Source organism: Carassius auratus, unplaced genomic scaffold (assembly GCF_003368295.1).
Source record: "Carassius auratus strain Wakin unplaced genomic scaffold, ASM336829v1 scaf_tig00015444, whole genome shotgun sequence".
NCBI lineage: Eukaryota > Metazoa > Chordata > Actinopteri > Cypriniformes > Cyprinidae > Carassius > Carassius auratus.
In genome coordinates, this window is record NW_020524591.1 from 73,616 (window position 1) to 91,151 (window position 17,536).

At 37.9% G+C, this 17,536-nt stretch overlaps 1 protein-coding gene across 1 annotated transcript in view; it reads right to left on the reverse strand.

The window, feature by feature from the left end:
* Positions 1-243, reverse strand: part of LOC113074841 (DNA-directed RNA polymerase, mitochondrial-like) — a 44,539-nt gene extending 44,296 nt beyond the window's left edge. Inside the window, exon 1 of the mRNA XM_026247576.1 lies at positions 52-243. Within this exon, the coding sequence (XP_026103361.1) occupies positions 52-193 (142 nt within the window). The 5' untranslated portion in view covers positions 194-243. The remainder of the gene's footprint in view (positions 1-51) is intronic.
* Positions 244-17,536: the final 17,293 nt, after the last annotated feature.

The following is a 17,536-nucleotide window of genomic DNA, read 5'->3' on the forward strand; positions in this document are numbered from 1 at the left end:
TTAGTAGGACAAGACAGATGACAGCAATAAAAATGTTTATCATTAACTTACCTTGTATTTGTCTCTCGACATTACTCCGTAATCTGAGACACAGGCGGCAATAATCGCCATTTAGAAATCTCCAAACGCTTCTCTCGGCCGCGAAACCCCGAGTTAAGCCCGCTGAATATGCACACAGTCTCAATAGTGTCATGTTGTTGATAGTTTAGAAACACCGCGTTATCCCGTGCAGAAGGCCGCCATATTGTTCAGACTTGACTAGTTCATCAACGATACAATGAGCCCAGAACTCAGAGCGACGTGTAGATCGACCAAATTTCATCTTGAGGTAGGATTAAAGACCTGCTAGTACTGTACATCTCATATTTTATTGATATCTTATCAATATTATCAAAAATATCTTATCAAAATTGTATCTTATTTCATGTAAGCTTTAGGAAATGTTCTTAACGCAAGGGGAAAACAGGGGACTAGTTGACTTTTAATATTATAACATTATTATAGCTATTATATAATCAACTACTAAAAACTTGTTATAGGGTATCAAAACTGTAAGTTGTCTTAATCTTAAATTGACTTGATAGATCTCTATGTTTTACTTACAGTTATGTTTAATATATTAAAAATATTTACTAAAGTAGCATTTTTCGATTGGAGAAGGAAATTTTGTTTACATAAACATTTAAAATACCAAATGAAGAGATTAATTTGATTTAAGTTGTAAGATATTAAATTATTTATTTGATATCAAATGATATGCGATTTCAAAAATGCCTGTATTGGTTAGAAGTTGTACAGTAGATGGCAAACTTTGCCAAGTTATGTCCAGTTCAACAGGGGTCTCCAAACTTAAAGAGTTTTGCTTCAAGTTGCCTCAACACGCCATGTGCCATCTTTCTGAGTTCTATAAATATGCTATTTTCTATGTGGTTGAGTGATTTAGGCATAGGTAATATTTTGTAATAATATGTGAATACATTGAATAAATCTGAGGATGTGTGTTGCCATTTGAACAGACAAGCTGTGAGATGTTTGGCTGACTGAACTTGTCACTAATTACACCTTTGTATCATGATGGGAAATTGAAAATAAAAATAGATGATGCGAGTAACAAACAAAGTTGGGATCACTAAGATTTTTTAAAGAAATTAATACTTGTATTCAGCAGGTATGCTTTAAATTAATAAAGTAAAGACTTATATTGCCAAAAAAATACATTTCAAATGAACACTGTTCTTCTCAGATTTCTATTAATCAAAGAATCATTCCACAAAATATTAAGCATTACTAGTACCATCAACACTATTATTATTAATAATAATAATAATAATAATAATAATGTTTCTTGAACACCCTGATTCAGTGATTATTAATATATATATATATATCTTATTAATAATATATCTTATTATTATTATTATTATTATTATTTATTCATTTTTTATTTTTTTGCAAGATCATGTGACACTGAAAACTGAAAATTCTACTTTGCCATAGTGGAAATAAATGACTTATTTTTTTATTTTTTACTGTATTAAAAAAAAAAAATCTGAATAAAAAAATATTGTTGACCCTGCACAATTCTGACTTTGCTGAAGCCTGGAATTGAACTACTGGTTTCGTCTGGTCAGAGGAAAACTGGCCCCCCAACTGGCCCTGGTTTCTCCCAAGGTTTTTTTCTCCATTCTGTCACTGATGGAGTTTTGGTTCCTTGCCGCCGCGCCTCTGGCTTGCTTAGTTGAGGTCACTTCATCTACAGCGATATCGTTGACTTGATTGCAAAAAAATGCACAGACAATATTTAAACTGAACAGAGATGACATCACTGAATTCAACGATGAACTGCCTTTAACTGTCATTTTGCATTATTGACACACTGTTTTCCTAATGAATGTTGTTCAGTTGCTTTGACGCAATGTATATATAAATAAAGCGCTATATAAATAAAGGTGACTTTGACATTGACTTTGACCCCAAAGTTCTGAACAGTAGCATGTGTGTTAATTAGGAGGGAAGAGAGCCTATTAAACATTTAATTAGCTCTCTGAAATGTATAAGTCAGTAAAACACATTTATATCAACAGTTCGATGGCAGTCATCTAAGCAATTTGTGCATATCTAGTAGGTGGAGATCAGACATTGTTTGTCGCTACGGTTCACAGGGTAACTTTTCTGACAGGCCCATTTGATGTTTCAAGCTCTGGTGTGACAGCCATTACTGGGTGACTGGCTGTCAACAAAAGGAGAGAAGAGAGATATTCAAGATCCTGATAATAACAAGGACAAGGCTGGTATTCTCTTGGACTCTGATATTCAGACTTCTTTGCACACCTATGAGAAAGGTGTGTTTCTTTGTTTTTGGAAGTAGGAGCTGCTTTTAAAATGTTTGATTAGCCAATGCTTCATCCTAGTATGGGTTGAAGTTTTGGAAAAAGGACAGAAAAATGTTCCGGGAAGAAAAAATTCTCACTCTGATTTTAGTCCTCTAAACATATCAATAGTTTTCTGTATTTTACAACCACATTGAGAGGGTTAGTATACCCTCATGCAACACATGTAGGAAAAAATCTCCACATAAATAATATAATAAATAAATATATAACTAAAATCCGCAGGGCACTTGTAGGCAGATTTGCTTGAGTTTCCACAGTCAGTACCAAATATCTCCCACATCTGAGAAGCATCTCTCTTTGATTATCGCTAATGATGAAAGTTCACCAATCATATCTGGAATCTTTTTTTTTTTTTTTTTTTCAAGTACCAGTCCATGTTATCACTCGTAGATCTCTGTCAATTATCCCAAGACTCTCAGGACTCAGGAGCTGTTGATCAGATAGACTGCTCACTTACAGTATCACTGATTTCGGCTACAATGGACAATGGTCACGAAGGAGGAAATGCAAATAGGCTTGTTGAAGATTGATCTTCAGTTGTGGCGGCAGTGGACAGATCCTGAATTAGAAAGGGATGTTTATATAGGCGACCGCACAGTGTGGCACTCTGGTTATCTCGGCCACCTGCGTTGGAGGAATCTAGCAGGAAGTCTTGTGGTTGATAGTATGTTGCATATCTGGATTGTGATTGTGTGATTCACGCCAATAAGCCAATCATTCAGGAGCGGCAAAATTATCTAAGAATAACTAGTCCATATAATGTGTTTTAGAAAATTTTTATTAAATAAAAACATATTGGTAACTCTTGGAATACACCGCTTCAGTGTATTCAGATTTCAGAATTTTTGCTGGTGTCATTAATCATTAGTTATAAATGTAAACTGACCTCTGGCTGAAGTGAAATGGAGAGTTGGTGTTGGATGTGGGTGATGGAAGGGGACTGGAAGAGTCTCCGTATGTTAGCAGGAGAGAGAAAACAATTAATAATGGGAGCTATTAGTGGGAGCTTGTCGACGCAAAGAGGGAGGTCAGGTTTCAGGCCCTTTTGGAGGACTTTGATGGAACAAAACAAGCCTCATTACTGAGATATTATCTCTATTCATACACTTCCAGAGTTGACGGGACCCCGCTGGGAAAGATTAGGTTCCTTTCGCCAGTGAACATCCCACATGGCCGAACGTATTTTCTCAGCTCATGGTGAAACCGGCATAGCATGGCATCATGGGAGCTAAGCAGAAGCTTGTCAATCAAGATTAAGTTTCATTTTTTGTTTTGTTTGTTTTCCAGTTCATTAAGTACAGAGTTTTCAAAATCTGTAAAATGTTTAGCATTTAAGAAAACAAAAAGAAAGAAAAAGAAAGAAAAAGAATAATGTTCAAAAGGACTGGTAAGATACTTTTAATATTATGATAGAAGTCTCTTAAGCTTACCAATTTTGAATTTATTTGACTACAATTGAAAATAATTATATAAAAATATTAATATAAATATTAAATCACATGATTTTTAGCAGTCAAATTGCCCACCTTTGCCCACTTTTCAGTGTCACATAATCCTTCAGAAATCATTGTAATATTCACTGTTAGCCATGTTTAAGATTTATTGAATGGTTTAGAGCATGTCAGTTGTCCTGCTGTGTCCTGAATGAAAGAGCTGTGTTGTAAACATGCACTGAGCTGAGGTACCAGAATTTACATGTTAGTTTAAGTTTATCATCACATCTGACATTCATAAGGGGACATGGGGACCGAACTTTGTTCTTGAGGTTCTAAGTGAAAAATCTTACAAAGAATTTAATTACCAACAATATCCAAGGAAGCGTGGGCTGATGTTAAGGACTTCTGGGGTTTTTGAGTGTGCTGGAGGGGCACAAGACTGTGCATACTGTACGGATGGGTTCTTTCTAAGATGTTATGATTTCTAAGATGTTATGAGCAGTTTTAAGAGCATTGCTATGTGGTTGCAGAGGTGTTTTCTGGTGTTTTTTTGTGGTCCAAATCAAAATAGTCCAACTGCAAGTTTCCATCTCAGGTAATCCAGCAATCATAAATCACATATATCATTACTTTAAAAAAAAAGTAATAGCATACTTCTCCTGAATTACCTATGATCAGAGGTACTGTACTATTCATGTCTGTAGAAGAGCTCAAACTTTAATACTTACAGTTAGGGGTTTGTTCAAATCATTAATCTTAAGTATGGGCAAGTAATAGTTATTCTTGCCTCAGAAAGCTTCATTAATTAAAAAATGCATCCACATTTACAGCCTTTTCTCTGACTGTAACCAGCTGTACAAGCACGCAGAATGACAGTGATGGGCACTTTTCTGTGCCATCCGTTTTTGTGAGGAGCAGAAACGTTGGTGGGGAGGTGAGGAAGGACTAAGATGTATAACACTAGAAAAAAGACTAGGTTTTGAAGCAAAGAAACTCAAAGGCAGACAGCCCAAGCAGATGGAATTGACTGCGAGAAGCTGGAAAAGACTGCAGACTGCTGTCTCCATAGAGTTTTATGAGTGCTAAAGCTTCAGAGTACTGCTAGTTAACAAGCTACAAAGTGTGAAGTGACTGACTCTTCCCGGTAAAACATACTCTTCAAGATAATTTTCATCCTCTGCCCCTGGGCGGCACATTTCATTGAAACCAGGAGGATTTGAAAAGTATGTTAGTCTTTCAGACCAGAGGTTCGCTTAGACAAATGTGCCACAGCATGCCACTCATTTAAGTAAAGCTCACAACATATTGAACAGAGCTAAACAAGGAAGCTGTAAATATTTTACTTGGTGTCCTTTCAGAAAATTAGCACTTTTTAAGCTCCAAGCTGTTCATGAATAAAATTTCACAGTCATATTTACCAGGTTGGAAGCTGACTCATATGTCCATTGGGACTATCTACATACTGTACAAGTGCTATTAGAGGTAAGGGAGACCTTTTTTTCTGCTCAAATGAATAATTTTTTTAAAAAGTGGTTATAAAGACTTAACTTTACTTCTGTACATACTAAATTGGGTGTATTCATCACCTGATACTTACCTGATGATTAACACTGTAGTAAATCACTTGTGATGGCAAGAGTTTATTTTGGTTCAGGGCAGGATGTAAAGTGATATGGCACATCTGAGGATGATAAGTTTCCTGAAAGGAAATAAATGACAGTACAATAAAAGGTAAACAATAATGAGAGTGACATTCACTTAAAGTGATTATGAATAATCCAGGCCCCACCCATCTCTTCTCAGTCCCCCAGATGCAAGCCCTGCCCTGAATAAAATGCAGGAAGGGACTACGCCACCCCAGCAAAGAGCAGGCAGACAGCAAGGCACAGAGAGTGAGAGAGTGAGAGAGAGAAAGACACCCATTTACAGCTTTACTGCCTTATTTAGTCCATCAGACTTGCTTTCACTGCCACCTCTATCTTATCCTCGCCATTTCTTTCTCTCTATAGTCTTTTTCAATCTTTCTCTCTCACATACACACACATACTCATTAAAATACACTAATTCAACTCAGCTCATTCACAGGCACGGGTCAAGCAGCCTCACATTTCACCTTGCTCTGCCCCTGGCACACAGGACACAGGCTCCCGTAACTCCGTCAGGTTGGACTGAGGGACCTAGATGCTCGTGGACAATTTAACAAGATCGAGTCATTTCTTTAGGATGGAATTGCAAAGTTCTCATTCATCATTCTGAAGAGCAAGACCGACAGACAGCTGGTTACAAGACCAAAAAGAAACACCTGAGTTTGAAATTGCTCACTTTCGTTTTCAAGGATTTTTTTTACCCTCTCTTCCCATGTTCCTGCTTATGGATTCTGCGTGAGGCATAGTGCCCAGCGAAGACCCGCATCATGCCAACTACTTGTGCGAGGTGCACCTTGGGAGTCTGACCCATCATGTGCAAATGGACACCTACTACCGCTGGTCTCCACTCCAACCTCACCTTTACCGGCTCAGTTCTCCCTTATTTTCCTTTTCCTTTGGTATGGCTCTTTCTGCTCTTTCTGGCTTGCTCTGCTCTTGGAGGTTGCCCGCCTGCATTGGGCCATGACCCCCTTCATGCGCTGACACAGGGCACAAACTACTCATGGACTCTGGAGCGGCATACACGCAGCTACAACCACCTCGAGGGTGACGTCCGTCTTCGCCACCTCTATTCCGCCAACAAGTTTTTCTCTGCATCGACAAGACAGGCAAGGTGGATGGCACCCGTCGGAACAATTACCCTGACAGTGAGTAGATGGCCAGTGTTTGTCTCCATTCATGTGTTCCTGCAGAAAGGGAGTGGGGCTCATTTGGTCTTTATGATCTTCCATCAACTCTCTTATCACTTGTGGTTTATGGCTCTTTTATTCCACTGCTCGTAGGGTCAGACTTTTATTATGAGTATGCACAGTACAAAGGTGTTGCTAGGTAGGATTTGTAATAAGCAAAACATTTAATTGGAAAGTGAATGTCCATTCGAAATATGGATAGTCTGTCTCAGCCCCAGAGACAAAAAAAATAAAATGTGTCCTAATTTGTCTTATTTTTTTAATGTATATCTATTCTATATTGTAATATGTTTGAGTAGGAGGATTTAACTTAAAACTAAAAGGCAAATCCTTAAGTTTTAAACAGAAAATGTAAACACAATTGTCAATTTAATTGGCAATTAAGTACAGTGTCAAATTCTCATGCATGTTTAATGTATTCAACATAAATGTTTTGTTGAAGAATCTTATAATGCTCTGTACACTGTCAGAAAAGTTCAACCATTAGGTGAATAATTTAACTGGTTCATTACCCTAAAAGGGATGATGACTTTCTACTACTAAAATATGTTAATTAATACTAGAGCATTAATGTACTCCCAATGTTCTACTATAAACCATTTAGGAATATATATATAACGTACAATGTTGTCCCTTTAAGGGTAGTGCCCCTGTGAAAAGCTGTTGTTCCCCTTAAGGTATAACTTTTGCACATTTTTTTCTAGGATTGTATAGTATATACTCTAACACTTTAATATTTTAGCCCTGAAGAAAATTGTGGAAGTTAGCATTTAATTTTGAAGTAGCAGGTACAGTTGGTCTTTAGAAAACCTACAGTGATAAATAGACCAGATGTTCCTTACAAATCACTCTCCTACCTCCCAGGTTGATTCCTTTATCTTTACACTTTTCCAACTGGAGTTTTACTCTATGTCATCCTGTGTCAGGGTACAGAGGCAGCCTTCTGTTAGTTTGAATTTGGGATTTAACTGGTGTGGGTCATGGAGATCACAGTGGGTTGACCCTGGCTGTTGTGTAAGTTTGTTGTTGTTGCAAAAATGAGTTAGTCAGACTTTTCCAGGCAAGTTGCTTTAACTGCTCTGCCACTGTGCAGATCTTAACTGTTGCATGACATTTGTTTACAATTTTCTGCTCTTCACGGTTGTATCAGATTAGCTTAGATGCTTGTGCTTGTTACAGCTGGGTGAAACAGCCATCAGAAGCAATTTGCTTGCACCTTTACTTACCATCCTCTCATGTCCTGTCCCCGAATTAAGGTCCTTTTTAGCAAAGAGAGTCCCCTTTACAGAAATTTACTGTATCCTGCATTTACTTGTGTTGTGGAAATTCTAATTCAATAATGGGGTGGTGTTGGCGCAGTGGATAAGACACATGGCTTTGGTGTGGGAGACCCGGGTTCGAATCCACTGTTAGACACCAATGTGAGCAAGACACTTAACCCCTAGTTGCTCCAGAGGCGTGCGACCTCTGACATATATAGCATTAGAATTACAGCATGGAAGAACTTCTCAGCTCTATTCCACAGCCTGTGTTCCCTCCTGTCGTGTAGTTTCGCTGCAGTGGTCCGATGGTATGTTTCCTAACAGCTCAAGTCCCTCGCTGTCATCCTTTGGCCCTAACTGACCTCAGATTACCCCCACACAGTGATGTTGCTGCGTGTTCAGCTCCCATACACCATGTTTGTTCCCCTAAGTCAGCCAGACGTCCCCCTTGGCACGGGGCAGCTGGTCAATCACTTTACTGAGCTGTAGCCCTCTGGGGGTGCTGGAACCTTTCCTGCAGTGACTTGCGTGCACCCACGCAGCTCTCTCTGCCACTTTCACCTCTAAGTGTTATCAGCGAGACCTGATATCATGCTAGACTCCTTCCGCTGGCTTGGGCAGAGCGTCCTTGACCTGCTGAGATATCTGAGAGAGAATAAGAGACAACTTTCGACAATGCTTTAGCATGTGATCTTCACACAAGTCTGTAGAGGACAGTGGCTGTGCTTCTGTTCCAACTCCATTGGAAGTTGGCCTGTCAAACTAAGTTTCAAATGGACTCAAGTTAGACTTTGTTCTTTTTTGTCATTCTCATATACATTAACACAATGGGGAGTGCTTTTACCCAAGACAGTCCTATTTGCTCACAAAACTTCATTGATTTGTTCTTTAATGTCACACCTGACTGATATTTTCATTTGCAAAAGGTGTGCTATTATCACTCGTACATTATATTATCAAATCGCTGATTTGTAAGTCGGTGTGCCACTTGAGACATCAATTGCCCTCTGTCCACTTTGCTTGTGGCACAGATCATACATGATTGACAATATAACAAAGAAAGTGAATCCCTTTGTGAACCAATATTGATTTATCAAATCAAACATTCCACCTTATCTGATTTGGCCTAGGCCATGTTAAAAGTTTGCATAGCGTGGCAAAAAAGTGTTTTGGCAGACATGGTCTGTTTTCAGTACTCGGCCAAAGATGGTTTGCACTCGGCCTTCACCCATTGTTTCTTCTCCTCTGCTGCTGCAAAAGCTTGAAGAATTTGTATAAATGCTACTAATTCAGCCGCTTGCGCAGAGCAATGGACGTGGAGCACTCCAGGTGTTTTTGTTGCATATGCAGTGGTTACAGCGTAATCTGCTCTATTCTGGCCGGTTTTGGAGTGTCTTGATAGAATTAAGTCAGTATTTTCTAAGGGGGTTTCTTTTAAAATCTGGCCTTGGTGGACAGACCTTTTCAAATGTGGCAACACAATCATGTTCTTCCCCATCCTTCCCCATGAACGTTTCACAATACGAACACATGCCCAAAAATGATATTAGTTGCTTTTTCATGAAAAGCTTTAGAATCTTTTGAATTGTCTCTTTTAGTTTCTCAGATTAAGATTTGCCATTTTTAGTGATATGACCTAAAAATGTCACCTCCCTTTTTACAAACTGCAGTTTCGACAAACTGGCTTATGACCCTCAGCAGCCAAAAGTTATTATGCATATTTTTTTTATCTTTATAACAGGGAAAATAGGTGTACGCACAGGATAATTTTCACAGAGCACAATTACCCCAGCTGCTCTTAATGATTAAAAAACTGGTGTTCAGCCCAGCCACTTGAATCATGGGGAAAGCTCTGAATGGCTCTCCTTTTTCCTCCGGTTTCTTCACGTTCAGGCTGTCCGGCTGCAGTGTCACTCTCTCATGAGCGGTGCTGACTGCGGCCATGGAGTATTTCATCATTCTGATGACGTTGCTGGTGACAGAGCAGACGGTTTGGATGATGATGATGCTGTCAAAGTTGTGCTTGTCTCTCGTCGGGCGGCAAGGACTGCGGTGCAGATGCAGTTGCTCTGTAGGATGGAGGCAGCTGTGGTGGTTGAATCTGTTGCTGCTGTGGCATTTGTCGATGGGGTGAAACCAGGAATCCAGATCAAAGTCCACTTTGGCACACTGCAGTTCTCTAAGGGGATAAAGAGAAGAATTCTGAACAGTATGATCTGTTCTTCAGTGAGCTTTTTCTACAGAACTATAATTTCTCAGTTCTTTCCTAAATGGCATTCAAATTTATTTCTCAGCGTTCTGCTGCTTCACGCCTGTGCTGTAAAGAGTAAAATAAAAATTCCTATGTTTCTGAAACTTGTCTTTTTGCTCATTTTTCGCTTTTTATATTCTCTTAATCTGTTATCACATTTTTCCAAGCTCTCTTTTATATTGTTAAGGGCTGTTACGCTAAAGGTACCTTTTTTTTTTTTTTTTGGGAAAACCATAATTCTCAACCCAGGGTATGACTTCCATAATTATTTCCCATATTTCTTTTTCATGTCATTGTAAATTGGACTGTCCAAATCATCTGGAACGTGTCCTCTTTACCTCACACTTGGTTGTCACCACCATGTGGCCTCGCACTTACTCGCACAAAGTCTTATCACCTCCGTCCTGCTTAACTTGAGGCCTGTTTCCCATACCGGCGAAAATCTGCGAAACTATACTATAGCTCCACGTACCCGTGAAAAAAACGTTCACGTACCGGCGACCTATGGGGTGGCTTGGACTTGCAACATAAGGTCTAGGAATATCAAACTGCAGTTTACCAAATTAGAAACCCAATTTTGTAATTTTTTCCAATATGAATGGAATTTCAAAATCATGTCTCACCGTTTGTAGCACGCATTTTCTAATCCGTTGAGAAACCAGCATTAAAGGTCCACAAGGCCTCAGACGTCAGTCCCTCCTTCCCTGAAACCTTTTGGGGTTTAGGGCTAAACCCTTTGTGGGTTTAGGGTGATCAGCCAACTAATGTCCTCAGGTCCCGGACGGTCAGCTGTGGAATCCCGTCACTCGTCGCAAAGTTTGTCGTGGAAATTCTAATTCAATAACAATTTGTAGAGACTGAGAATGAAAAACCAAACAGAGTTTTGACTTTGTATTGCTTTAATTCTCTGCAGAGAATGATCTGGTTTACACACAGCTTCTGAGTCTTTGTGCAAAGAGATAACACACAGACTCACATCCCACCTTTTATAGTATGTTGAAAGATACATTGAAGGACAGACTAGGACTGTCTCAGAACTAATTGTTCCTGGTACATGGCTCCTCTTTAGATGTTGTTTTTCAGCCTAAAGCAGTTACGTGCACAGGTTACACAGTGAACTCAGTATCCTTATGGACTATATTTACTACCTTGATCATTGTATGTTAAAAAGATACCTAAATGAGATTAATGCAATCAATGCCAAATTAACAAAACTAAAAATTTCCATAACACTTGTCTTGCAGAATTTCTCAGTATTGCATTTCCTTGCCTTCGCTTTCCTTTCAGGGTTCGCATTAGTAGAGGAAATTTTAGATTTTCTAAAAAAGTGCTTTGTTTCATGATTCCATTTAGGAAATTCAGAATCACAACTGTTCTTTGCATTAATTTTGTTAGTGTTGCTTTGCTGCTTTGCTGCTTTGCTGCTTTCCGCCTTGTCCTCTGCATAGCCCTTAGCATCCGTCAACACTACTGTGTGCCCAAACAGCCCCGCACTGACTCTTCCTCTCACTTTTTCCAACTACCGCCCCCAAACTCTCAGGTGCAAAAACAGTTGGAATTAGTCAATGGGCCCTTGGCTAATTGAGGTAGGAAAATAGTGTATCAATCCCAGTGAACTGAATACTGAGAGAAGAGGCAAAGGATTGCAAAGGATTGAAAGAGAGACTGAGAGGTAAAAGGATGTAGGCGATATTATTGCATTTGTGTAAGTGCATTTCCATTGAGAAATACTTTGAGAGTTTTAATCAAACTTCATTCATTATTCTTTTATAGAGTTGTAAATGGCCTTATAACAACATGCTTGGAAGATTGCTCAAGTTTAATTTGTTAGCAAAATTATTTTAGATAGCACTGCTTGAGCCAGGACAAAATTAAGCACCCTTATCTGGAGGAAATGGCTTGCATAATTGTGCAAATGATTTCAGAACTTAATCGGCCACAAACTATAGCCTTGCTTTGGCTCCTATTCCTGAAACTTGTTTTCATCCTGGTGATGAATGGAACTCAAAGTAGATAGATGTCAATCAGCTACAATAAGATTCTCATCGTTCACAGTTAATGGCCCCATAATGCAAAATAGACAATCTGATTTGACTATAATCTTGCAGTTGGAGGTGAATGCAATTGGAGGTTTGTAGTAGTAACTGGAAGCAGTGGCAGGTACTGACAAAACTTATTGGCTGATGGCAATACAAAAGCGAACACTGTACCAATCCCTTCACTAGAAACTATTTTGCTTTTACATAAACGTGATGTGAAGGGAGAGGACAAAATCGTCGACATAAACATTTACCATTTATATCTTGCTTGAATCTTTGACGAAATTATGAGTAGAAAGAAAAATGGAAACTTCGAAGGTAAAGGCAACAATTAATCACCACTTGATGGGTGGTGAGTGAGAAACCAGATAAATCTTAAACCAATGTTTCTGTCCATTCTTGTCTTTGCCAATGTTGTTTTCTTTTACACTTTTCACATTGCAGGTGCTTCTAAAATATTGCTGGCTGACAAAACTGTCTTAGCGCTTTTTCCCCCACAACATTTGGCTTTAAAAAGAACACTGTTGAAGTCTAGGGCGTATGTGGTTGAGGACATCAAATGCTTGACTTGAGTCCAGGCAACAACACCGCAGTTAAGGAAATAAAGTCATGCAACAGGCATAATCAGAAAAGTCACTTTAGCTAAAATATGGTCATTTTGCAGTTTGCCAGGCCTTTTCCTCCATCTCCCCCTTTTTTTTTGCTCTCCTTCTTCCATTTCAGCTGTATTTACAAGAGTTGTGTCATGTTTACCACGTTTTCCCTCACTTCTCTGCATCTTACTTTAGATGTTACCGTTTTCCCTAGCTGTGATTTCATAGGTGTGTTGAGCTTGGACTCAAGTCACAGGAAGAAAATCATTCACCCGTTCTGAATATATTGTGGAATTATTTAAAACATATTTCAAAAAGAGAGACTGTCAGTTCATAGACGCCAAGAGGCCACAGAAGAGAGATTGTGCACTACTGAATGTTGTCACATAAACGCTTATAGAATCATGGGAGGTGAAAATAAATTAACAATGTATTTTTTATTGTTGTATCAGGTCTGCGTATGTGTTATATGAGAATTTTGAAGAATTAGAGACAGCTGAATTTAGAAAATGGTTTAAAATTCTCCAGAAGTATGTAAATGACAAAAAACAGTTATAGGGTTCCTCAAACAAAACTGGTTAAAGCGTGAGAAAAGGCATGTACTCTGCTAAGGACCTTTTCATAAGTGTATAGCAGTGAAGCTCCTGGTCTGTGACAGTTTAAGTGGTAAGGGCACATGGGTGCTAGGTGATTCCAGACGCTCCTGGAAAGTCTGGGAATGTTGCTTACATTTAGCCTGTGGGGGCCTCTTGGAGATTTTGGTGCCAGGAAAATCCTGTCTTTTAATCCTTCCGATGGACAGTGGTTCAGAATATAGTAAGAAAATGCAGGAAATCCCTCTCTTGCCAGGTGTTTTTGACCCTGGGACTAAAAAAAAACACACACAAAAAAAAAAAAAACACGGATACTCTGAGAGTTTTGATGGCTCAAAGGCAAGTTTTGATGTCATGAAAGGATGAAAAGATGTGTCACAATTAGTAGTGTGCAGCTAGGTGCAAAGAAGAGCTACGTAACTACTTTAAAAGCCTTTGACGACTGACTGAAGACATATTTCAAGTGTTAATCCCATCACAACCAAAACACACCTAATTATTTTAGAAGATCAGGTAGGCCTAGCAAACATTACTTAAAGGCTTAAAATGTTCTTGTTAGTCATCAAAATACATTTGCATGCACAGTATAGATGGGGTAATGTTTACCATTGTTCTCTGAATTTTTGCTGTGCAAATCCAGTAATTTAAAAGGGAATCCATGCAATCAGGAATTTTGTATGAGAGTGAAAATTTTCTCCATGTAGATTTTGCAATAAGGTAGTCAAGTTTGCCATATTGACCAATGAAAAGTCGTTTGGTTTGAAAGTGACTACTGTGTAAGCTGTGCTTCATACGTCCCTACAAATAGACCCTATTTCCCCACAAAGTTTTGCACCTTTACAGTTGATTTTGCTTAGTTACTGTCTTCATCTATCTAAGTATAAATGACGCAATGTGTATTTACATATTTAAGAATTAAATACCTTCTTCTTTTCATGCGCACCATTGCAATGTCACCTGTAGTCCAATTAATGTTTATACAGTCTAGACGAATATGAGCTTCGCATTATCTATAGGTCTATTAGCTCAACTCGGCAAAATCCTACTGCCATTATTTCATTTACATTGCAACACCTGTGTGACATTTTAATATGACAAATTATTTATTTTGCTTCCTTGAAATCAAACTTTTAAAGAGCATGTAAACGTACTTATGCCACACAGAATGTCAGTTTGAATCTTGATTTTCTCATCTTCACTAGCCAAACGGTAATGTTTGGAGAAAATTGACCCAAGGCCATTTTTTTCCTGAATAAGAAGTCATTAGCAGTGTTATTATTATTATCATAACTTTTTGTGAGCGATGTAAAACGAGTATTAATTAGATCAGTTGGGAACCCACAGCTTGGCTAACACATACAGTACCATATGCTGACTATCATCTGCCAAAGCCAACACAGCCCACTTCTCTTGGTTCTGAGGCAAAATTAAACAGACAGACAGACTTGGTCTCATTGTGACTGGGTTCAGGCACTAGGCAGCTGTGAATTAAAACACCCTCTTGGGATTGTAGTCACTCTGAATTGAACTTTTGATTAAAGCTGTTCACCTTCAAGCGTATGTTAACTCAGACAGTGTATCTTGGAGACTCTGAGCGACTACTGTGGGATTCCCCTGCATGCATTAATCACAATTTGATATTTACACATTCTTCATCTGTCTTATTGCGGTAACATTAATGTCTAAAAACTGCCATTTTGGGTTAAATATCAGAAGTCGAAGTGCAGACTTATTAAACTGATTTCTCTTAGTCTGAAACTATACAAAGGAATACTGTCTTCTGCTGTATGTCTCCTACTGGGTTTCCTTGCAGGTTCATTGTATTTATCAGTGGTTCACCTCATGCTTTCTTGACATAAATTGATGTTCTTTATCATTTGTTACAAGCTCAAGTTTCTAATCAGACCTAAAATCTTAGGAGACTCCATATAAAATATATTATGATAAGATGTCTTTAAACCCTTATACAGCTGAATTGTAAAACAATAGCAATAAAATGAAGCTGAGTCACCTATGGTTCCCACTTAAACAATTTGATCACATACTTTCTAACATAGCTATTTCAATTAAATTATTATTTTGCTTCACAGGTAGTAATGTGAAAACTGATTTGGCAGCTTTTGATTTATAAAACCCCATGTTATTACATTTTATTTTAATATTATTTAATATGTAGACATTTGTGAATGTCAATGTGTCTGTCTTCCATTTGAAAGGGCGTTGCACAATTTGCAACTGGCATAATCATAGTTGTAAAACAACGTACGTATTTAAAACAACATGACAACAAACCACAATATAAAACAGTGTAAAGCAAACAGCCATATCACCATAGTTGCACAGTTTACTTTCGCTACCGTACCAGTATATCGCTACCGTTCAAAAAATAAAATAAAAAAAATTATTCAGCAAGGATACATTTAATTGATTAACAGTGACAATAAAGACATTTATAATGTTACAAAAGATTTCTCTTTCAAATATACTTTCTATTTATCTAGTATTCCTGAAAAAAGTATCACAGTTAGAACAAAAATATTAAGCACCACTACAGTTTTCCACATTGATAATAATAAGAAATGTTTCTTGAGCATCAAATCAGCATATAAGAATGATTTCTGAAACGTAACTGTCAAAGGAATAAATTACATTTTAAAGTATATTCAGGGAGAAAACAGTTATTTTAAATTTAAAAAACTATTTCACAATATAGGAGATAATGTTTTCAAAAACATTATGAAACTCTTACCAACCCTAAACCTTTAAAGGGTAGTAGTAATACACTAAGACTTGATGATTCAGAAACCCTTTCCATAACTTATCAGGAGTCAGATTGTTTGCACGAAATCAGACATTGGACAACAGCAAAAGGCGGGCCATTGTGAGGCCAACTATATGTGCTGAATGTTCAACAGCTTTATCTCGCCACCTAAAGATATAAAGTAATTATGATGTGCTGAAATGTGCTGTCCTGAAATGTCATGTAAGGGCATTGTCATTGAGTCCATTCAGCACAATGAGTCATAAGCACACATAGGAATCGCCCCAACTAGATGTATGTGTTTATTCACTTAGTTGTTGATGGTTACTACTGACAAGTTATATGTGATTCTATGATTTTATTTGGCTATTAAATCTTGAACCAGTTTTCCATAATTATAACCATAATTATTTACTGCATCTCACAATTGGGCTCATTGCTGGTTTTACATTCCACTAACCTTTTGCAAGCAGACTTCATCTGGATCCACTATGCTACTGTCATCATTAAGAAGTTGTCAAGATTTATACATTATCTCAGTCTACTGATACATTTTTATTTTTGTCTTATCCTATCACAAAAACTGTGATTTAGAAACAGTTCATTTAAAAAACTGCAAATGTCCCCGCACACTTTTCAATATCTATTAAGTTTCCTGTTGTGGCCAATTAGCTGAAACAACATATTCAGGATGAATGTTGTCTGTCAATTTTGTGACTATTTATCTGCAAGTTTACACATAGCAGAGCACACTGCATGTTTACGTATTTATTCTTCTTTATACATGTCTAATCACAGCAGACCTCATTTTATGCATAGTCTTTGGTCTGAGTTTCCCAAAAGCTTCGTAAGCCTAAGAAGTTCGTAAAAACGATCACACAACTAATCTTAATATTACGGTCTGTTTCCCAAAAGCATCATAACTTAAGTAACACTTGAAAATCATTGTAGAACTATGAGTGCTCTGGAGTAATCGTAAAGCCCTTAGTGCATCATAAAAATAATTTTTATAATATAATTTGTATTGTATTATAGTTATTATATCCAAGTTGTCTGTCTGGAATGCAGCATTAGGTTAACGTCAATAAACGATGTACTAAGAGCCATTCTATAAGGTGACATTTCAGCACTTGACAAACGGATAGCGACTCCTAAGTAGCACTTAAAGCACAGATACGTGCGATTGCTTTATGTGCATTGTTGGGAAACGCACGTGAAACAATAACGAACGATCAAAAAATTACTTGTAGAAAACGTTCTTAAGCGCAAAGATCAATCATTATCGGGAAAACCCGGCCCTGTACAATAACGCTTTACTAATTTCTGTCTGACCTAAATGTTATTGAACCAAACTAAATACAGTGCAACATGT